This window comes from Gouania willdenowi, chromosome 3 (genome assembly GCF_900634775.1).
Source record: "Gouania willdenowi chromosome 3, fGouWil2.1, whole genome shotgun sequence".
NCBI classification, from domain to species: domain Eukaryota; kingdom Metazoa; phylum Chordata; class Actinopteri; order Blenniiformes; family Gobiesocidae; genus Gouania; species Gouania willdenowi.
The window spans coordinates 7,678,081-7,702,533 of record NC_041046.1 but is presented as its reverse complement, the minus strand read 5'-3'; the positions used below and the strand labels follow the sequence as shown (position 1 = coordinate 7,702,533).

At 38.4% G+C, this 24,453-nt stretch overlaps 1 protein-coding gene and 1 long non-coding RNA gene across 3 annotated transcripts in view; both read right to left on the bottom strand.

Annotated features, from left to right (window-relative positions):
• Positions 1 to 1,236: 1,236 nt before the first annotated feature.
• On the bottom strand, positions 1,237 to 7,389 carry LOC114454060 (uncharacterized). Its single transcript, XR_003672511.1, has 3 exons — positions 6,048 to 7,389; positions 5,874 to 5,953; positions 1,237 to 3,568 (listed from the first exon to the last, which is right to left on the bottom strand). It is a non-coding gene; the product is annotated as an uncharacterized LOC114454060 (long non-coding RNA).
• A 32-nt stretch (positions 7,390 to 7,421) lies between these two features.
• Positions 7,422 to 24,453, bottom strand: part of mctp2b (multiple C2 domains, transmembrane 2b) — an 84,395-nt gene continuing 67,363 nt past the window's right edge. For both annotated transcript variants that reach the window (XM_028434148.1, XM_028434157.1), the window contains 6 exons: positions 22,637 to 22,750; positions 20,973 to 21,014; positions 17,774 to 17,883; positions 14,685 to 14,794; positions 14,288 to 14,385; positions 7,422 to 9,987 (listed from right to left, as the gene is read on the bottom strand). In XM_028434148.1, coding sequence (XP_028289949.1) covers positions 9,943 to 9,987; positions 14,288 to 14,385; positions 14,685 to 14,794; positions 17,774 to 17,883; positions 20,973 to 21,014; positions 22,637 to 22,750 — 519 coding nt within the window. In that variant the 3' untranslated portion in view covers positions 7,422 to 9,942. The remainder of the gene's footprint in view (positions 9,988 to 14,287; positions 14,386 to 14,684; positions 14,795 to 17,773; positions 17,884 to 20,972; positions 21,015 to 22,636; positions 22,751 to 24,453) is intronic.

Genomic DNA, 24,453 nt, shown 5'->3' with positions numbered 1-24,453 from the left:
TTTTTTGCATGTTTTTGTTGTCGTTTTGTGAGTCGCTGGTAATATTTAGTCTGATAATCATTTTTAACTAAAAAATAAAAATGATAAAACCCCTTGTAGTGCCTTCGCGTACCCCCATTTGAGAAACCTTGGTTTGCACAAATCAGACTTTAACTAAATATGAATAAGGTGTAAAAATGTTCACATTTCTCAGTGATAGAAAACAAAAGCCAACGCAGACAATAGATCAGATCCTTTTGCATCTCATATGTCTATCACAGCTGTCGGCTGTTCATCGCCCCGGGCTGATCTGGATCTCACACTTTGATGTTTTACTACTAGGAGACATCCCAGTCACCCCCGGCCTGTGGTTCTACCTGAACCCCGGCTCTCTGTGGGATTGTCAGCACTAGGGAGGGGGGGATGTGGGGGTCCACATGGTGAAAAGGTTCCACCTTTGTTTATATATTAAATTTCAATTTATTGATAACTTAAAAGGGATAATGCGCATTAATAAACAGACATGCTGTAAATGAGCCGAGTTAGCCAAAAGAGGCTCGTTTTCATCTGGTGTCCCTGACCAGATATTAAAAGGCAACATAAAATGTAAAAATATATTAAAATACAGGGAGAATAGCACATGTGTGATAAATAACAAAATAATTACTGATAAAACAAAGCATAAATTCAAATTAACTGATAAGTGCTGTATTAAGTACTACTGAGTATTTACTTCACCAGTCAGTGGTCAAAATGTAATATATGACTTAGGGCTGCACAATGAATCTAATTTTAATCATGATCGTCATTATGGCCTCCACAATTAAATTAACCTGATCGTCGGCAATATTTAAATTTAAAATGTGTGTTTGGTGGATTAATGAGAGCTGTGTACTAATAGTACATTTTAAATTCCTTTTTATTTAAAGCTTCATTTTTCACTGTAAACTGTTCATATATATATATATATCTTTTTTTTTAAAGTATGGCAAAAGAAATACATGATGAATAATTCTGATTATAATTGTGATTAAAACATTGATAAAAAAAAATCACGATTATCATTTTGGCCACAATCATGCAGCCGTAATACAAAATATAAACAAATTCTGATGAAAAGAGAAGAAACACAAAATGCTATTTGGTTTTAACTAAAGCTCATCATTAGCAGATTAGACATGGTGCGGTCTGACAGATGTTCTTAATAATAATGTTTTTTACTTCTTAAATCATAATCTATAACTTCAAAACCTCACATCGACCAGACGGCTTTGCATTAGGAATAGATTTTCATGTAAAGCTTTAAATCTAATCAGAAGCAGAAGTTAATCCTCACTGCTACGCTAACAAAACCTCACTGCTACGCTAACTAAACCGCACTGCTACGCTAACTAAACCTCACTGCTACGCTAACAAAACCTCACTGCTACGCTAACTAAACCTCACTGCTACGCTAACAAAACCTCACTGCTACGCTAACTAAACCTCACTGCTACGCTAACTAAACCTCACTGCTACGCTAACAAAACCTCACTGCTACGCTAACAAAACCTCACTGCTACGCTAACAAAACCTCACTGCTACGCTAACTAAACCTCACTACTACGCTAACAAAACCTCACTGCTACGCTAACAAAACCTCACTGCTACCCTAACAAAACCTCACTGCTACGCTAACAAAACCTCACTGCTACGCTAACAAAATCTCACTGCTGCGCTAACAAAATCTCACTGCTGCACTAACTGACCCTCACTGCTACGCTAACAAAACCTCACTGCTACGCTAACAAAACCTCACTGCTACGCTAACAAATCCTCACTGCTACGCTAACTGACCCTCACTGCTATGCTAACTAAACCTCACTGCTACGCTAACTAAACTTCACTGCTACGCTAACAAAACCTCACTGCTACGCTAACAAATCCTCACTGCTACGCTAACTGACCCTCACTGCTACGCTAACTAAACCTCACTGCTACGCTAACTAAACTTCACTGCTACGCTAACTAAACCTCACTGCTACGCTAACTAAACCTCACTGCTTCGCTAACTGACCTTTACTGCTATGCTAACTCAACTTCACTGCTTCGCTAACTAAACCTCACTGCTACGCACACTAAACCTCACTGCTACGCTAACTAAACCTCACTGCTACGCTAACTAAACGTAACTGCTTCGCTAACTGACCTTTACTGCTATGCTAACTCAACTTCACTGCTTCGCTAACTAAACCTCACTGCTACGCACACTAAACTTCACTGCTACGCTAACTAAACCTAACTGTTGCGCTAACTAAACCTAACTGTTATGCTAACTAAACCTCACTGCTACGCTAACTAAACCTCACTGCTACGCTAACTAAACCTCACTGCTATGCTAACTAAACCTCACTGCTATGCTAACTAAAACTCACTGCTATGCTAACTAAACCTCACTGTTACGCTAACTAAACCTCACTGCTACGCTAACTAAACCTCACTGCTACGCTAACTAAACCTCACTGCTACGCACACTAAACTTCACTGCTATGCTAACTAAACCTCACTGCTATGCTAACTAAACCTCACTGCTATGCACACTAAACCTAACTGTTGTGCTAACTAAACCTAACTGTTATGGTAACTAAACCTCACTGCTACGCTAGCGAAACCTAACTGCTACGCTAACTAAACCTCACTGCTATGCTAACTAAACCTCACTGCTATGCTAACTAAACCTCACTGCTATGCTAACTAAACCTAACTGCTACGCTAACTAAACCTAACTGCTATGCTAGCTAAACCTAACTGCTACGCTAACTAAACAGGGGTGCAGGAAAATAAAACTTACAGTAATTTGTAATTGAAGAACTTTTTTTTTTATTGTGTTTCATGGCACAAAATTATGAAACATCTAAATGTCCTCAGACATTGCCTTGAACAGTTCTTTAAAGCTCGACAAAAATAATGTAATTGAACCTTAGCTTCAGATTTTTCTTCTTACTAATCACTGTACTGTATTACATTAATTTTGATATTTTAAAAAATATATCAAAAAAATCTAAATTTTAACTATGGGCAGAGGGCCAAAACTAATATCTTGCGGACCAACTTTGGCCCACGGGCCCCAAATTGGACGGCCCTGATCTATGCCATATTTTGCACAATAATGTGTTTTATTTGCAGTTATTCTTGTTTCATGTGAATGGTTGAACTTATAAAATCAAAGATTAACCGTGAGTTAAGCTACAGTGAAAGTGAACTTCCTCCAAGGAACGTGGGAGAATATTTTTGCGTCCAAGTTAATCTTGTCAAAGTGTGAAAGTGACTGAGCTTCTCAGGTTTACATCAAACTGCTCATTCAGCTCAAACCTCACAGAAAAAAATCAAAAATACCCCACACCATGAAAACACATTAGCTGCTTTACAGGCGTCTGCAAGAGGTCAACAGCACTGATGGTTTCCCACATCCACAGTCGTTTAGTGATGATTACAGAGCGTTAGTGAGGAGTGCTGAGATTTGGATGCAGAGACGATGTGACAGGAGGCGTGAACAGATGTGATCGGATCATTCCAGAAAAAGAAGAACCACACGACTGGTCCATAGATGCTAAACGGTGACGGTAGAAAAACACAGGTTTGTTAAAGGAACCAAACATCTGGTATAAAACGGAGTAATATGAGTTAGAAGACATTTCGTTAACAAAAGGAACTCCAGAAAAACAAAAATGCATGTGATCTAAATAAAATCAACCTGATCAAGGCAACTGGAAAGACATTAACATCATATTAAAACTTTAAGGATAACCTAACAATTTATTATTATTTATTACAGTGGTTCTCAAACTTTTTAGGCTCAAGTACCGCATTTCTCTTACTTTTGACTACAAGTACCTCCTTTACTTTGGACAGCTACTATTTTCTCAGAATTCTGTGAAAAAAACGACTATAGAGCATGACGATGAATTAAAATATAAGTGTAATGACAGTATTTAGTGCCCTCTGAATAGATTTATTTTTATAGTTATTATCATGTCCTGTCGTCTTCCTCCTGATGTGGAACCAAGACTGATCCTTGTATTTTTAGTTCATGTTCTAATTAAGATCATTTCTCTCATCATTTTGTGTGTTTTTAATGTAATTTAATGTATTTGTCTGTTCTATTTATTATTCAGAATACTTCTCTTATTTTGTGTGTTTTTGATGTCACTTTAGTGTGTGTTTTAAATCATTCTCTCTGTGTGTTTTTGGTATCGTGGTTGTTTATGTCGTTTTGTATGTTTCTCTGTTATTTGTGTGTTTTTTGTAGCAATCTTGTGAATTTTTCCTCTCAATTAGTGTGTTTTTGGTGTTGTTTGTTCTTTTATTATTCAGTATTTGTGTTTTTGTTGTCATTTTTTGCATTGCTGGTAATATTCAGTATGATTATTTTTTAATAAAAAATAAACATTATAAAAAAAAAATGTAAATTTTCCTTTCTCTCTCTCTGTCAAGTACCCCCTGTAGTGCCATCGCGTACCCCCATTTGAGAAACACTGATTCAGAATAATTATATAGTTTTTTAAAAAGTGGTGCAAATTTACCTTGTAATTAAACATTTTCAAAGGAGGCCAATAAAAATATATATATATATATATTTTTTTTTTCTTTTCATGAAACATGAAACAACAAACAAAAAAAAGTTAAGATACATTTAGTAATCTGTGACAGGTGCTAAACATTGTTTTTGCTGAGCTGCAGCTAGAGTTCCTTTTAGTGCTATTGATGGTAATAAACATCATACCTTTACTCTATACAAAGAGCAGACTGAGACTCTTAATAACACAAAAATAATAATAGACATTCACAGCCTCGACACAGCTCTGCTCCCCATAACATAAGGCAGAAATAACAAGCCTATTGTGACCAATCGCTGGTGGAGCTCATCATGATGCGTGTGCCACATCCCGTTAGTCCCCGTGTGTGAACACCCATTTTACTTGGTAATTCTGGATGATCTCGCTGCCTATACATATTCATGCCGAGTCTATAAGTGTCAGATTGAGACGTCCTTCCAGTGTCCTTGGCAGCTGCTTATTAATATTGAATTAGATGAAGAGGTACACAGGTTATCGTCTGCTCTCCTCCACACAACGGGACTAATCATCCCATCACTAGCTGCATTTCTATTACTCTTGGAAATGTGCAAAATCTAAATAGTGCAATAAAAACTGCTCATGGAAACACTTGAATTTCTAAAAAAAAAAAAAAAAAAAAAAACACTCAAATATCGCTAAAAAGTTTTTGCGCTTTCATTAGAAAGAATTTCAGACGTTTCAATATTGAAATGTGTCACAAAAGCTCAATGAAAACTCTTTTTACACAAATACACGTCACATGATGTGAGTATACCTGGTCACATGACCACTTTGCTCCGAGAATACATGACGCGGTACGTGTAAACAGAAGAGAAGACAAGGACATTTCTTTGCATTATACTTTAAAATGATCACTGCCACATTAGACACAAAGTGTTATAAGTAGGTTCTGAGCGTCCGTCTTCCTGCAGAGAACTGACAGGATGAGGTTTAACAAGAGTTAAGAGGTTCCAAAACAACGTTCAATGGAAACACATTCAAAGCCCAATTATACTGTGTTGACGTTTATAAATATCACTTTTATTTTGAGAAAATCTGTAATGGAAACACAGCTAGATTCTTTATAGCTGCGGTTCTATTACCCCTGGAAAAGAGCGAAATCTAAATAGCGCAATGAAAACTGGTGATGGAAACACCTGAATTTAAAAAAAAATGGTGAAAAAGTTTTTACGCTTTCATGAGGAAGAATTTCAGAAGTTTCGATATTGAAATGTGTCACAAAAGCTCAATGGAAACGCTTTTTACACAAGTACACACAAGTCACATGATGTGAGGTACCGTATTATAGGGAAGATTGGAGCGTCCGTCTTCCTGCAGCGAAGTCTCGCGGGATGAGATTTCACAGGAGTTACGAGGCTCTAAAACAACGTTCAATGGAAACAAACGCAATTATACTTTGTGGACAAAACATTGCTTTTATTTTGCAAAAATCTGCAATGGAAACACAATTACCGTCTCTATGATCTGTACACAGAAAAATCCAGTGAGTGATATATCCATAGTTATCTTTTTTTCCTTGGTAGGAATTGAAGTAGAAAAATATCCATTTAGAGTCAAATATAGATCAATAAGAAACAGAAAACTTGTCTATACGGAGAAAAAAACATTATTACAATGAGTAGTAAACTTTTCTACATACAATACTTAATTGAGTAAAATAGGATTAAACAGTAAATGGGATTACTCTGTATGGAATGGCAGTAGGGTTTTTTTTTTCTTCTTCATGGAGGAAATAATCATTTAGAGTTGTGATAAGACTCAATTTAGAGTGGAAATTACTCTAAAATATTTTCTCTGCAACCAGAGTGATTTTCACTCCATATAAACTAGGACCAAATGTTATATTATCCAGAGTCATTTTTTTTTTCAATTTGAGTAAAACGTACTCGGGGAAATTTTACTGTGATAGAGTTTTTACTTCATGATAAACAGGATTTATTTAAGATGGATTCATTAAGAATAATTTAAACCTGTTAAACCATAAAAAAGTTTCAATGACTGACGCAAGAAATGCCTTTTGTTTACCATAAGAGAGGATTTACTGTGATTTTTAGAGAACAGACTTAAAAGCTATAAATCCCTGAGTATTACTCAGTACAGCAGCATCTTAACTTTTTCAATTCTTCAATCCCTAAATGAGCGCTGCTGCTGCTGCTGCTGCTGCTGATTTTGCTTGTGGCTGCTTTCTGTTTTTAATCCTCCTTCTCCTGAGCAGAGGTTTGGTCTGGCTCCTGGATAGAAACGTGGCTGCAGGCGTCTTCACAGCAGTGGAGAGGAGGTCATCACGGTGCATGCGCTGCCGGCGACGCCCAAGGCCCGGCCCGGGTGCCGGTGAGATCTCATGAAAGCCTAATGAGAAAAGCTGGGCTTCAAACGCCCACAGTGCTGCAGCTCAGGAGCAGGAAACAGGCAGGTTATAGAATCAGAGTCTGCGTATTTATTGTTGTTAGAAATTAGGGACAGTCTTCATTAGTGATGATTAATAATAAATAAGTTCAAGTGTTTACAAATGGTCCCATTCCTTTCACAAGCAGAGTAAAACATTACATCTAACCATCAATCAACATTGCATTTCAACCAGGGCCAAAGGTAAACATAAAGGAGAAGTGTCTATAGCTGATAACGCTTCATATATCACTGTATACGCTTGCTGGAAAAGGCTTAAACCAATCACTGGCCACGGTTACATGATGTTTTCTTATTCTGAATTAAATTATTCAGAATTAAAGTGTTCTGCTTTGGGTTTATGTTGAAATAGTAATTCCAAATTGAGGTTTACATGGAAAACAGGTTTAGTCGGTTTTGTTTAATTCCGCTTTAGGTCTGGGGGTTGGGAAGGGTTCTGATTGGACAGGAGGTGAACATGACGTATCACGTCTATCGGAGAAAAACACACAACAAACATTTTCTTTTAGGCTACAACATAAAATACCACATAATAAGAACTGTTACTGCAGCAGCTCAATGATAAATGGTTTCACTTTGGTCCACGAAGCAGGAGAAGGAGATAGAAGACGTACTTTGGTCAATCAAAACCAGCATTTAGTGCAACAGCTGTTCTACCTCCACTATACAGGACGTAGAGTGAAAAATGAACTTCATAATGATCCACGCATCATTCGTGAAGCTCTGGTGCTTCATGTCTTGATGAAGCCTGTTCCGTTTGCCAATGTCTGTGTGTCCATAATAAGTCTGTGTTAATGTCCGCATGTTTACCATTCCGGCCATCTTGGATTATGTAGTCGCACAATGAGCAGAACGACCGGAATTAACTTAAAGCAGAATTAAGTGTTTATATATTTATGTGAATAAACCAGCCACCTAATTCTGATATTAAAAGTATTAAAACACCTGCTTTAATTATTAAAACGTCCACTCAGGCAGTGCTCTGCTGAGGTAACATCTGTGATAAAATACAACAATTACACACGTACACACACAATCCCCACGTGAAGCTGCACCCACACACAGACAACACTACACACACTATCACTAGACAGACACACAAACACACACTAGCCCTAATTAACACCCAAATACATATGTATTCAGCAGAAAAAGTGGGTTTGGGGTTTAGTTACTTTAAGTTTAATTTGTAACTACATTTGCATTAGTAATAAAGTGTTTACAAGGTCAGTTTAAAGTCTGTGTAACGCAAACTCAGCCATTTTCTTCTGAACACATTAAATAGGTCATAAATGTATTTCCCTAAAACATGTAAAAAGCCATTCAACCATTTATAATGTAATTGTGGGGCTAGGCTTCACAAATCGTGTTTCAAATTTCTGTGTTCAGGATTTATTGGGCGTGTCAGAAATCATAGCCACGTTACGTAACGAAGCCATCATTGGCATAAACCTGACCCTGCTGCCCAAGTGTATAAATACATTCAGCGGTTTTCCCGCTCGCTGTCGAGTCTCGGATAGCATCTCTAACAGTTTGCAGCTAGCTAACCGGTCAATCAGTCAGCTAATTAATCAACTAACCAGTCAACCAGCCAGTCAGCTAACCAGTCAGCTAATTAATCAACTAACCAGTCAACCAGCCAGCTAACCAGTCAGCTAACCAGTCAACCAGCCAGTCAGCTAACCAGTCAACTAATTAATCAACTAACCAGTCTTGTCTCTTCCGGGATATTAAAAATATTAAACTCTAGCAAATGTTGCGTGTGACGAGCAGGCACAAAAGCCAATCAGAGCCCTTGTTGACAATGACGTCAAGCTGTCAACACAAACACTGGTCTTTTCACCCATTACAGCATGGAAGAGAAAATAATCATGGCGGTGTGTGACCACCTGGAGCTCTAAGACACGGCCAGTTTTTTTTTTTACCGGGATCGGACCAGGAAGTGTTTGGTGCAGATCCTGAAAAAAGAACAGTGAAACTCACCAAGTTGGATGCGTCACTGGTTAACCTGGTGAATCCAGGAACGCCGGCGTCAAGCATTTTGACTTCACTTCAGCTTCCACAGAAGGTAAAGATTTTACTGGGGTCCTCCATGATGAAAAGAAGGGAGTCTGGTTGGCAGCGCTATTCGCTTCAGACGCGCATATGAAGCGAAATATGTGGTCTGTCCGATGACGCTGCTAGCGCTAGCTTCCATCATTACTGTAGATTACGTCCTTGTTCAGTACATGGAGGTGGCGCCCTTCCTGCGCATGGGCGTGGTTCCAGCACCTTGAACTGACACGCCCTCAGCGTTTCAGAGCAGAGTGAAGTGCTTGTTTTTCCGTGATTTTGAAACCTGATTTTATATACTTAGGGATTTTTTTCATCTTTCAAATTTGGCTCAGTGGTCAATGACATGTTTCTGTGGTGTGACAAACTCATAACGCACATTCATTTCTGCTTTACACAGACTTAAGAGGATTTAACTCTTATTCTGAATTAAAGAGGAAATAAAGCTCCCATGTAAACGTGGCCAACGTTGGCTAATCCTGTTTGTATTTGAAACAGCGAATGTAACAATTGAGTGCCCATGTTATGGTTAAAAATGGTTCCAATTGGTATAAAAGAAAATATATTCCCTCTAAAAATATGTTAAGATATACAGTTTACAGACATACAAAATAAAGGAGCATCAGATGAAGCAGCTTCTGATTGATAATCTCAGAAACATGAATCACAACCTTTTTGCACAGTTTTTCCAAAGTACCCCAAAAATGCACAAACAGACTCGTCGGTCAGCTTTGCACTAGCTGTGATGTGCAGGTGTTCCAAAGCTGGATGACAACGGCTGAGTGAGACCTTGGAATGTTCTAGCAGCGTCCTCCACTCCTCGCTCTGCGGAAACTCTTTTCTTTAGTGACCAAGTTCCAGCTCCCGTTTCCAGACCACAGGCGTCTCACTATGTGAGCTTCTTCTTCCGGTTTCCTCTCAGCTCGTACTGAACCTAGAGCAGAAGACGAGCAATTTAGGAACAGACACAAAGAAAGAAAAGACAGCATATCACTCATCCAGATTACACAGGATCAAATCCGGAATTATTGCAAAGATAATAAAGTTTTTCCTATCCCAATAAAATAAATACATGTATTTAACTACAATAATATAACATGCATTGCTGTCGCAAAAACTATGTATAGCGTTGATCTTCGACAGCATGTGTAGACAAGGTAGAAAAAAAACCCCAGTATATATATTTGGATGAAAGACTTTAAAGATACACTTATTTTAAAACAGGAAGTTGTACGTGATGGTGGCGCTGCAGTAAAGGTCATACCATCACCACACGTAATGCCATTTGAAATTAAATTAATTAAAAGACCAACTTCACATTAACCCGTCACATTAATTACAAAGAGTTGAGGTTTATTTTTTCCAGTGTCTAGTGCAGACATGCAACTCGCGGCTCCCAAAGAAACACACAAAAATATACAAAATGACAGTAAAATACACAAATAAAACAGACTAAAATAATAAAAATCACTCTTAAAACACACAAAATAACTACAAAAAAGCTAGAAATCTATAAAACTACAACAACAACAAATAAAAACCATTAAGAAAAATCTTTGTTGGACAGGCAATTTTTGTTAAATGTACATTTCCCCATGTTGTTGAAGGTTCCACTGTTTTGCAGTTTTTTTTTTCCACTGTCGTGATTGCGCAATGTTATGGTAATAATTATAAATTACCAAAAAAAATGAATGTTACCATTTATTTTGAAATGTGAGACGAATTACAATAATAAAATCCTACTTATGTGTTAATATCTAAGACTTTTGAAAGACTGATTTAAGATAATGATCATTAAGGCCTTTTTTTAGATTCAAGAATTGAATGCCTTTTAAGACTTTTTAACCCTGCATTAGTTTGTAAACATTTAAGCACATTTTGACGGATTGAAAACAATGGTAGCAACCATCATAATTTGGGTGAGAACTGTAGAAAACAAATTAAAAGCCACTTACACACTTTTGGTTCTTTTCCTGCTAAACAAATAGTGTTGTTCAGAGCCTGCAGTGCTATCACCACTGATGGCCCGTTCACACATTAACAGTGAAGCAGACAGAATCACAGTTCCTCTGGCCCGGCGGCCCAGGGGCACGGCGTGAGGAGAGGGGGAGACAAACGAGGTTAAACTGCTTAGAGAAAGGGAGAGGGTGAGGCTGAGAGACGACTGTGTGGGAGAAAAGCAGGAAGGAGAGCAGGAGTAAGAAGAAATAAAAAAGTCAAGAGAAACAAAGATAATGTCTAGAGTGTGTTAGTGAAGAGTGAACACGTTCATCAAGATGATTGAAATCAGGTTGGAATATCTCTGCTGGGTTTAAATGTACGCCATTAAAACTGGTTCACCGTATAAGACATGTTGATAAGACGCTCTGACCTTTCCCTCACTTTTCATGTACACCTGGACCCAGCTCTGCCAACGACCTCTCGAGGTCATCTCTATGTGAGAGTCTGAGTAAACAGGCTTATCTCAACGAACACTTTCACTCTTCCTACATCACTACATATCCTATCTTTGTCACTGTCTCCTCTGGCTCCAACCCTCCTCCCTCCCAGCGGTTGGGCAGTAGGAGGCGCGCCGTAAGGGCAGCGCCACACTGTGGCTGACCTGCGAACTACCCATCCCCTGTGCTAACGTGCTGTTGTATTCAATTGAATGTTGTGTTTCTGTCACAATGTTGCTGAAGAGTTTTTTTCATGATCCCAAACTCTGCCCCTCTCTACAAGGGCCTAGTTTGGTTTTTGCCTTTTTTTTTTTTTATCTCTTCTTCCTCCCCATTGTTGTTATCCCATTTCGCATCTGAATAAGGGGCGCCGCCCTTGTGGCGAACCGCAGTTCTCCCACTCCTGTGCTCCCATGTTATGATTGTCTTTTCATGTTTTCTTGGACGGGATGAAACTGAAATGTAATTTTGTTGCTCTGTAACATGTGCAATGACAAATAAACTCAACTCTAACTAACTCTAAGATAAGAACTCCTTTATTTGTCCCACAGGGTCTGTACACAGTACAGATAGAAGAAGGAAAAGCATGTTGCAATAAAGGAAATTGCAAAATAAAAATCAAATATGTATGCAAAACCATAAAAAACTGAATGTATACATATGCACAGTAAACTAGCTGACGGTTGTCAGTGGATTGGCTGCCAATGTTTTGATTCTACACTGACGGCTGCAGGCAGGAAGGAGCGGCTGAATCTGTCCTTCACACAGCGCGGGTGTTAAAGTCTGCCTCTGAAGGAGCTGTGCTGTGCTGTCAGAGTGTCCTGGAGGGGGTGATCAGGGTTGTCCAGCATGGATGACAGCTTATCTGCTATTCACCTCTCCCCTACTGTGTCTATGGAGTCCAGGGAGCAGCTCAGAACAGAGCTGGTCCTCCTCACCAGTTTGTCACGCCTCTTTTTGTCCTGGGCAGAGACTCCTCCAACCGCGCATACCACTCCATAGAAGATAACAGAGGCAACCACTGAGTCACATATACAGTATACTGTAAATGTATGGCCAGTTGCCTATGTCTGGGTTAGGGTAATGAAGGACACTTAATGACAGTGTTTTCATGCTAATGACCGGTATCATGTCATAATAATGTCAGCCTATATGTATACAACTTTAAGTCAAGTGTTACTGCTTCAGTAGGGCTGGGCAGTATACCAGTTCATACCGAATACGGTATATATTTTTGTTATGATAAGAATTTTCAATATACCGCCGTACCGGTGTATTTTGTTTCAGACCGGACCTGTGCTGCCCCTTGTGGGAAGAGTTATTTGAGTTCTTGTGTTTTGTCCATGTAGAGCTTCCATAGTCATGCTCCTAACAGTCACACTTCACAGTGTTTAAGCCTGTAACATCCTACAAAAATATCTGTCTGTAAGTATTTGAATGATTGTAATTTTAGCTTCTATTAGATACCAACGTTAGCCGTTTTAGCATGTTTCCAATTTGTAATTTGTAAGAAAATATTCGGCACTAATACCGTTAGCATCCGTATGGCAGTTTCCATGTAGATTAGCACAGTGCTAATCGCTTGTTAATGCGATAATTTTTTGAGGGTTTTAGTTCATTCTAAGCTACTTATTTTATGTTGCAATGTATATTTTCCCATTAAGATTGTAATCTGCATTCTCTTTGTTACAGTTTTACAGTCCTTCCAGGAAAACACACCAAACCAGCAAGACGCTTCCTGGTCCTTTATTGGAGACTGTTCGCTATCTGTAAAGCTAGTTCACACACACTAGTAAAGGCAGAATAGGACCCATTTCAACGTTGCACTTCTAAATAGGAATGAAAACAGTAGTGCTCTGGTATTAGTTAAGGTGTAAATGAATAATAAATACATTGAAAGCTCTGAAGCTGCATGAGAGCCTGTACCTGCATGCATGTGCCTCTGCTACAGGATAAACACTCACAAACACGTAGGCACGGTTAGCTTAGCATGTTGGCAGTAATACACAATTTGTCCTGGTGGAGCGGCAAATCAAACGCTAGCTTATTCACCATAAGAAACCACCACACCACTGAGTATGCAGCATTTGAAGCAAGAAATCAAGCTAATGAAAAGCTAAGCTAGCATGGCAAAGAGCCAGTTGGTGTTATAAGTGTGGATGCCTTAGTAACAGACTGAGTCGGGCTGTCGGGCTCATTGTAGCTTGTATTACTACTAGTGTGAAATTATTCTACAATATTCACTCATCATGACAGTATAATAGACCATCCTAAGTACTCAACCAGTAGAAAATGCTGTGAACACCTGATTATGCATGAGAAAATAAAATAAAATACAGTCCGTGAAACCGTTACAATTTTGAAAAATACTGTGATATACATTTTTGGTCATACTGTCCAGCCCTACGCTTCAGCTGTATCATAAAAATAAAGAGTAAAAAAAACATATTTGAGCTGATAACTACCTGTTGATAACGGATGTGCGCCGTTGGACTCAAGTGTTTTCTTTTCTTTTCTTGTCGTTTTCTTCCCGCTAACCCCTCCTAACAACCTTTGCAGCTGACAGGGAGTTCACAGAGAGGACAGGAGCAGTTTTGAGATCAGCTAAGCAGCACAGCTCCACCAGGGGTGCATCAGCACCAAAACACAACAGAAATTATACGGGCCCACATAATTATACAGATGAAGCTAATTATACAGGCCCAAGTGGAGAATGCCTGGGAGTCGTAGTGGGACGCGAAGCTAGCGGGCTTAGGGACTTTGGGCTTCCTGGCCGGCTGATCCGACAGAGCTTACCTTCTGCACATCTGAAGGCACCCTCGACAGGAAATCAAGCACCTCATTGTTGTCAATGCTGTACGGGTTCCGTATTTTCTTGGTGAATTTATGGATACCTAAAACAGAAATTCACATCGACATATCATTAGCACGAAGCTCCTGAGGCTGTGCTCTTTGTTTCCACACAAACAGAGTCTCGCGGCGGGGGGCGGGGGACCCCTCACGCTGTCCACAGAAAACCGCTTTGAGCACCCCTGGAAACCATCTCACGTTCACTCTGCACTTGAAGATGAACCCTCACAATCATCAGCCCACGTTTCATCCTTTCAAACATCACTAAATGTTACAGAGAAGCACCCAGGATACAAACACACTGTTCCCCTGAGACAATAACAAGCTAACACATCAAACTCACCCCATAATAAAATGATGTAGCGCACTGGGATGCAGTATGTGATCACTGCTGCAATGAGGAAGATAAAGAAGGCCAGGGCAGACAGGAAAGGCATAGACCAGTTAAATGTGCTGTGGGAAAAACAAATGGCATGGAGCATTTTAGGTTCATTAAATAAATATACAGTAAATAATGTTATACAACATTTAGTTTCGACCAAGTAATTTGATTGGACAACAGACATTCCAAGAGTGCTGATAGATAGATAGATAAATAGATTGAATAACAAAAGCACTGGGACTTTTACGGATCATGTCACTCCGCTGTACAGCTGATCTAAATACCGTTAATTACCGTTATCTTGGGCTACACACTGTAGTACACTGTTTCACTTTCAGTTTGTTTGTTTCAATCTAACAAAATATAATCAAACATGAATCACAATTTAAAAAACAGGTAGAGGCAAAAATGCTTATATTCCCAACATAAATAACATAATTCAAGTTACCCTTTCCAATAATACACACAAAAGAAATGCAAGCATTCAACAAGTACATTTGAGTTGCCTTTTTTAAAATATTGCAAAAAATTTAAATTTTTAACATAATATATATAATTATAATGATGCCTTGGATTTTATGTACCGCTTTACATTGATGCGCATAATTCCACACATGGTGGTAAGAGGAATTATTTAAGTTGGAATTAAAATCGGAATAAACCAGCCACCTAATTCGGATTTTAAGTTTAATTCGGAATTAAATTAGCATTAGGAATTAAGTGTTTACAAGGTCAGATTAAAGAGGAATTAACTTTTATTCTGCTTTAAAGAGGAATTAAAGCAGAACTAAGTAACTTTTTCACCTTAATAAATCCTTCTCGTAGTCCCTGTGAGGGTAATACAAGTGTTTATGGGGTCTCTGCTGTCTCTGGCCAGAAAACCGCACTTGCAACTTTCCCTGCCTCCGACCAGGTGGCAGACGTACTGCTTTACGGCAGCCCAATACAAACTAATGCTAGATTATGACACACGGTTGTCTGCAAATTCACTTTTCTCAAACTTACTGTATATCAAGGTGGAGCCAGCAAAAAAAAAAAAGGCAGAGAAGACCTTTGTCCGAGGAACGGAGCAACTCCATGCAGTGACAGCTCAGCAGCAACACACACACCGTCAACGTAGTGTGTGTGATTGCACAACAGGCACGCACACACACTCGCAACCCAGCGCTCCATCAGGCAGCACACACACAAATATCCATCAATCCATCTATCTATCATCCATCTATCATCCATCATCCATCTATCCATCCATCCATCCTCAGAGCCGCTTTGTCAGCACTCAAACAAACACATCACACACATTTCTACACTCCCTTCCATATTACTCCCACATCATTCATTTATTTTACTTGTCTCTCTTCCTCATACTGTTCACATCGGACTATATGAGTGAAAGCACCCCTATTGTCACTGTTGTAATAGCATTTTTTAGTGATCGAAAAAACAATAAAAAAAAAAAAATAAAAAAAACGGGAGTGGTGGCCTAGTGGTTAAGGAAGCTGGGCTTGTAATTGGAGGGTAACATATATGACCAATAAAGGTGAAAGCCCCGATTTAATCTTAATCTTTAAGTCTTGGGAGACCAAAGGTGCACATGTAGCTGTGGGATGGGGCAGGCGGCAGGGTGTGCCGAGTTTTTACGACAGTGACAAAACCAAAAGGGACCTTTAGGGGGAGCGCCACGTTACTTAGTTCTGCTTTACAGCTCCCATGTAAACATAACCACTGACTTGGCTACAGCAAAATTCGAACCCCCAACCCTTCGGTTATTGGACGACCCACTCTACCACTGAGATAATAAATGAAATATATTGTGACATTTTTTTTTTAAAATTAAATAAAATCTCACTCATTTTTATTTCTTTATCAACAGTATCCCACAAATTAACCCCTAGAACAGACAGACATCTTCATTTAACTTCTAAGCTTGCTTTTGGTAAAATAAACATAAATTGATCTCTTAGGCTGTATTTGCTGGTCTGTAGTGAGAAGTATTTAAAATTTCATAGGTTTTGATTTAGCAAATAATGGATGTGTGTGGCCATAATATCCTGCTTTGTTTATCAATCGTACGGCCTGTTCTTGCAATAAAACAATATAATTTATTATGGTTTTAAAAGTGGTTTCACAGAGTTCTACACTGTCATATGGCAGGATCAGAGTACAATAAATTGTAAACAAGTTATTGTAATCAAGTAAATCTTTTGTTTTATACAACAGTGTTTTTGAGATTTTTGTCTTTATAAAATGTATGTGTTGCTTCCAAGATAATTTATAGTCAATTATGACTTCCAAGAATTTGGTATCACGTGCGATCATTTATATTACATATTAAAAGCGTCTTCAATCAGTTTGGAGTATGATTGGAATGCGACGCTGAAGTGACGCACATGCACATAAGAGGCGCGTACAATCTTTACGTTAGTAAATATGGAGGCATCCAGTGTGTGTCACGCTGAGAAATGTTCTTTCCAACAGAAGTCATCACTTTATAACTTTAAGGAGAGTGATAAAGAACAGAACCAGGTTTATCGCTCTAGCCGTCTGCTGTGATGGCTGCTACATCTGTGCAACGGACTGTTTGGGCCGTCCAGACTGCAGTCGCATTGCAAAAAAATCGGATACGTATCAGATTTAGGACCACATATAAAAGCGACTAGGGTCAGATTTGAAAAAATCAAAATTTTGGATTGGATACATCATGTCGCACTTGCCTGCAGTGTGAACGTAGCGTGTGTGCTCTCTACTTGTGGAACTATTTTTGTTGGCGGAGCCAAATGATTAAAAAAACAAACAAATCATAATCTCTATCATCATACCATACCATAATCATAAACTAATAAAATACGGTTGTAGAACTGTTGTATAAAAACACTATTACACTCGAGATCACGCTGTTGTGCTACAGCATGACCTTTCATGTGACATTACTTAATTAACTACTAACAAAATAGTACTTTGAGAAGACTTTTTTGAGAGCCAAATATATAGAATAAAAAAAACAACTGCCATTGAGAATAAATCTCCAACAATCAACCTTTATGTCCTACTTTTTTATCCTTTCCCCCAAACAGGCGACGTCATCCAGCACGTTTTGAACAGTGATGATGATGTCCTGAACCATGTGGATTTTCTCTATCAGCCCCTTTTTTCCAGACTCCTACAACAGAAAACACATCAGCAATCTGTTTACAGAAGACAAATAATCAACAAATGCTAATGAAAAAAAAATACTAAGAAGTTTTAAAATAAATAAACTTGGCTTCTTTTTAATATTTCAAACAATGCACACAGTATAGCAGAACAGAACCAAATACGTCCATAAATACTCTACTGACTACCTGTGAAAAGTGCTTTATAAATAAAATGTACTTACTAATACCTTTTAAAGCAGAGACAAAAGCTACAACACATCATGAAGATTCTTAAATAACTTGTAAACAAAGACTTTTCGATTTGGAGCAAATGTATCGTACACTGACATTAAAAAAAAGTGTTTGGATTTCAACAGTTTGACTAGTTTGTGAGACACGGACGTCCTCTTTGTTCTGTTCTGTTCTTTCTGTCCACAAACCCAAACCTGCCGGTTCTGCTGGAGGTTTCGTCCTGTTAAAGGGAGCTTTTCCTCTCTATCCCTGTGCTTGACTGTGTAGAAATGTTGGCTTTTTTCATTACCTCCAGCAATGAGGTAATATTTTTGCCAGTGTTTGTTTGATCACGTCCAATGTACTTGACGGACAATGCTCTAGTTGGGAGAGGAGAATACGATGTTCCACCATATCGAAAGCAGCAGTGAGATCTAAAAACAAAAGGATCACTGTGTTCCCTGGATGCGTTTCCAGGATGATGTCATTAAAAACATTGAAATATGACTCACTTCCTCAAATACGTTAGAGTTTCATCCAGCTGGAGTTTAAATTGCACATATGCCCGTACATGGTTGAAAATACATTTGGACTTAATGTATGGTTATTCATTGGGATAGTTTAAGAGGACAACAGATGGAAAGTAGCTCCTGGCTAAATCTGGCACATTTACACAAAGTATAGTACTGGTGTTCATAAATAAAATAAAGCCCAGTAAGTTTATTTGTTTTACCTCTTAGTTTATTAAAGGTCCAGTATTATGCTATTTTTAACCCTTCTCCATTTGTTCTAAGAATCCCAACAACATAGTATTGAAAAACCACTTTCAGAGCGCTCCTAAAACAGGGCCTTCATGCATATGCATGAGTAGGCGTAAACACACACACTGCTTCAGCATGTGTGTTTATCACAGCAGCAGCAAATCAGCAACAGTCTTCCTTCTCATCTTTACTCCTCTGATCAAAGGAATAGTGCATTTCAGACAATAATCATTTGTTTTGTCAGATCGCTGTGTCGCATTGGGTCACAAACACATCACATCATCCCATAATGGCGATACAAGGTGGTGTAACGGCTACTAGGGATGTCCCGATACAACTTCTTTACTTCCGATATGATACCGATAGTGCAGCTTTGGGTATTGCCCAATACCGATATTGATCTGATACAATATCAGCACAAATGATACAGACTTTTATTACTTATTTTGTAGTGTGGAATGTTAGAAAAGGCTTGATCAAGTCAGCAATTCAAGGTCACTTCAGTTATGTTTTACTGTCAGTATATGATGTGAACAACTGAGGGCAGGGACAAAAACAACAAAAACTTATCGGAGCGCTTATATCAGAAATTTTAGATGCAGTCCGATAAAATTCGATATTCGTTTTCTGGCTGATATTGGACCGATAAACAATATCAATATCGGATCGGGACACTCCTAATGACTACTAAAAATCAAACTGATTGTAACCGCACGTTCTGCACTGTAAATTCTCAAATATCAGCTGAATCAGCTGGTTTAAACGATCACATGAGCTGCTACGTCACTTTCTTCTCCTCCTCACCTCTTCTGACCACAGAAATAGTCCATTTGAGACGATAGTCCATTGTTTAGTCCAACCGCTGCGTCGCATTGGGTCACAAACATGTCAGATCATCTCATAAAGGCGATACAAGGCGGTATAACGGCTACTAAAAGTGAAACTCTTGTTAGTGCTCTTTGGTTTATATACTGACCGTAAAGATATTAACTGTAATATCAACCTGCCTTTGCTATGTTTGTTTTACCTGTGAGGTAGTCAGAGGGAGGAGCTCACATTCTATAGGGTAGGAGGAGCCAGGATTGTCAGGAGGAGGAGTTTCCACGTTATGATGTCATAAGGAGGTACAAAATCCAACTTGTAGCTGACTTTTTATAAAATGTGGAATAACAAGGGAGGGAGGAAACTGTGGCTCTCTGAATGAGGTTATAGGAATGTATATCACTGTAGAAAAACTATTATAAAGTGATTTATCATAATACTGCCCCTTTAAAGGAGAGCACATACACTATATTCTGGATGGTTTTCGTCCTATTTTTTCTAATGTTATTAAATCAGCCTGGCTGGCATAGTTTTCTCACATGGAAAAAAAAAAAAAAAAGCACAAAAACGGTTTGAAAAACATTTTTCATCGTCAATACAAGACATCCCATTATGAAAGCAGCACAGCCCCTTTTTCAGAGTTTTTCCAGACCAGAGCAGAGAAAAATGGCTTTAACGTAAACACAGTCTGAGACAGTCTGAGATCTCAGACCACTCTCCCACCTTCTGCTGCCTGTGATGATTCATGGAGAATATTTCACCCAACAGCCTATGTTTGCCCTCTGTGTGAAGTATCAATCACTGCCCTGGACTACTTTGGCCTTTCAGGGTTAGATTCCCACAGGAACGAATCTCAGAGCCACTTAACATCAACCCATTCAAACACATTTCTATTGGACATATTTTACAGCCTGAAAGCATTTAAACACTTTTAGCACAAATATTCAAAGAACAAGTTGAAAGAAGCATGACTGAGTGCTGTCATCAAGTCAATATTGATAGTGTTATAGGGCGTGTTAAGCTCAAGGACCTCCTGAACCTGCAAAACCTTTGCCTCCGCCCCTTTATTTGCATCTGAATACTCTGTGACACATGGAAACAGTTTGCTGAGGTCTTCATTAAACCAAAAGTCTTTTTCAGCACAAGTTTTTTAAAAAAAACACACCAAACAGTTGGCAGGAATCAAAATAAATCTGAAGCTTTAGTCCTAAGAAAGGGCTCAGCGACATAAACCACCAACAGAGACCTGTGTCTGGGTAAAGCAAAGACAAAGAAGAAGAACAGCCAGTAGAGGCTCATACCTTCTCATCATCCTCCTCCTCATCTGCCAAATCCATGCAGTCCTGGAAAACAAAATGGATAGAGTGAGATGATCTCACCTGAAAGCAGCATTAACGCCAGCGGATCAGCACTGAGCGTGAAATCATGTTCCTGAACAGCACAGCTTAGCTCACTTACACCTAAAACATTTACACACAACAGTGAGCGTATTTTAGCTAAATGCATCTTCACTTTAGAAAGTGAAAGTTGCTGAAAGCGATGCATGTGTCTGTTTATTCTTCGTTTATAATCTCACTAATTTAAGCATTAACACTCATCAATTCCTGCATTAATTCCTTGCTGCTTTTACTGCAGCAACAGTGTTGTTTTTGGTCTGAGATTTGAATTCTTCATATTTTTAAAGAATTATTCCTCAATTGTGACGTAAATTTCTCTACAGTTTCTCTGTGATTCTGATTGATCTGACACTGTAATCTCCACCTGTCGCGCGCACGTAGCCAGGCTGAAATCAACCTGCTTAATTTAGCGTGTTGTAATCTAGATTCGTAGGAGAGCTTCTGTCTGATGGACAAGGTTTGGTTAGGTGAAGCCCACTAACGGAGATAAAATCCAGGATATAATTATCTAATTCTGTAGAATAGGCCCTTAATGTTTTATAAACATTCTTTAAACCTATCCTTTAGGTCCAATTATTGATTTCCTCCAAAGTTGCAGCAAACAGAGGCCTGTGCATTTGTCTACTAACTTTTGAATAAATACAAATAAGGTTTAAGCTAATAAATAACTATTATTATATCTGTATTTACTCCTAAGGGACAAACAGCACCTATTCGTGGGTGCGAGTTAAACATCACCTCATCTCTCATCCTATAAAGATTAATTGACTGATTTAGACTTCTTAGAATCAGGATCAGAATGCCTTTATTGTCATTATACAATTGTACAACAACATTTATTTGGCTTCACCTTAAAGTGCACACAGCTAAAAAGAAAAACAACAGAAGAAGAATAAGGTTGGAGGAGTATGGCTACAGTGTGTGTGTGTGGCCTGAGTAAGCTAGCATAGCATTAGGTAGATATAGACAGACAAATAGAATGATGGATAGATTAACCTATATAATACAGATATAAAAAAAGGTTTAAAAACTAGTAAAAGATAAATGTGCATTCTGAGCATTGGTTGTTTTTAGTTCTAAAAGGCTTTCCTGACATAAATAGATAAATAAATGAATGAATAAATAAATAATAAATAAATATCTGTGTCAAGCTGCTTCCACTGTTTCACATCAGGCACAATAAAGCAATTTGTGTCCTCTGTGAATGTGAACTCAGTTACAGTGTAGAATAAAAGGCATTCTGTGTTTGTGACCTCTTTTTTTTTTTTTTTTTTTAAAGTGGAGTGCTAATATATTTGCTATTTTCTTTTCTTTTTTTTTTTGCACCAATTTGGCCAATCACAGCAAGACGGGAAGAAGAGGAAGCAACGTAGGTAAAGAGAAAAAAATGCTGTAATTACCACAATTATCCTATTCACTGAGTTGCTATGTTAACACTTGGTATAATGTGGTCATTGAGTTTCCATGGAAACATACGAACCTTCAACAATTTAGAGAAAAACCCAAAATGCTGGTCTATCTTACAAAATAAAGATGATGATGATGATGATGAAGGGATATGAACTCACCATGTCATGGCACACTCGTCCTGAGCAGACCTGCATGTAGTTCCAGGAGATGAGCAGAACCAGGGAGAAGGGCAGCATATAAAACTCAAAGTTCCAAACTGTCACCAGAAACACCTGCAGGTAAGAAGGTCCACGGGTCAACAAGCTGCCCTTCATTAGGTCCCATCTAAAGACATCTTCAAGCACTCCCCGGATAAAGGTTCAACAGCTCTGTTATTTATTCCAAACGCTCTGGTCAAACAGATGAATGCTACCCTGCTGCTATCAAAGCACCGTGTCCTTTGTAATCATACATGTGGGTTTACAGGGTGACCACCCGGCTCAGCTGGACTGTCACTCCTTCCACCCCCCGCGTACACTCTGACATTAACCACTAATGTCTAATTGCTCGTCTCTCTTATGTTGTGTACATTAAAGCTGGCCATAAAGCCACAGGAATGTAGACTGAATATAATATTATTGTCCATAATAGCATTCAGGATGCAGATGTGCACGCTACACTGTAAACCCGATTGTTCAAAGTAATTAAATAGATTAAGTAGTTTATCTTCAAAGTTATAGAAAAAGTTCAACTAACTTAATTATGTCAAGTTGGTGTAACATGTTGTTCCTTTTTGAATAACTTTATCTAAAATATTTTGAGTAAATGTACTGTATATTTGTTTATAAGTAAGCAGAACTTACAAACACAACTTATACTTAAGTAACTGCACGCTAAGATTGATAAAGTCCTGTTATTTCTGTTGTTTCAAATAGAATTTATTTAAAAAATAGCACTTTAATTTAACTGTTATCAAAATGTACAAGTAGCCAGTCATCCAATCTTTTATGTTATAGAAAATGTTGACTTAAATTCAACTTAAAAAAAATCAAGGCAATCAATTGCCTCATATTTGTTGAGTTGCGGTAACTTATTGAGGTTTACAGTGATAGGGTAGAAGGGACACAATCATAGAGACATATGGCCTGTGATCAGAGGTGACAAGTAACAAAGTACAAATTTTTCCTTACTGTACTTAAGCAAAGTACAGATACCAGAAATACTACTTGAGTATTTTTTTTACCGACTTATTACTTTTACTCCTTACTTTTTTTTAACAAATATCAGTACTTTCTACTCTTTACATTTGACAAATGAGCTTGTGACTTTTAAGATTGTCGAAGATGACATCACGACGTAAAAAGACAAAAACCGTCAGTGCCCAATCATTTCGCGCGCCTGATCATTTCAGAGACTACGTCACTTCCTTCACTCTTTACGACAGAGCAACTGGAACGTGATATTTGAATGTAAACCGACCATATGACGTTTGTTATATATTTTAATAGTATACACGTAAATATGTGACTGTCAACGTGCTAACATGGAGGAGAAGCTAGTGCTTGTCAACATGCTAACATGAAGGAGAAGCTAGTGCTAGGCTACATGCTAACATGGATGAGAAGCTAGTGCTAGTCAACATACTAACATGGAGGAGAAGCTAGTGCTAGTCAACATGCTAACATGGAGAAGTTAGTGCTAGTCAACATCCTAACATGAAGGAGAAGCTAGTGCTAGTCAACATGCTAACATGGAGGAGAAGCTAGTGCTAGTCAACATGCTAACATGGAGAAGTTAGTGCTCATTTTCACACCAAAAAGACCACGTCTATTCCAGAAACCTGATTCTATTGAGACTAAATAAAAATGTTGGTAGTTTGAGCTTTTTTCTTATAAGGTCTCTTAGTTTTATGGTTAACATTTTCATGTTTTTAAAAATGTTAAACTCAAAGCTGCTCTGGGTTTATTTTCTTAAAACATTTTATTTGCAAATTGTA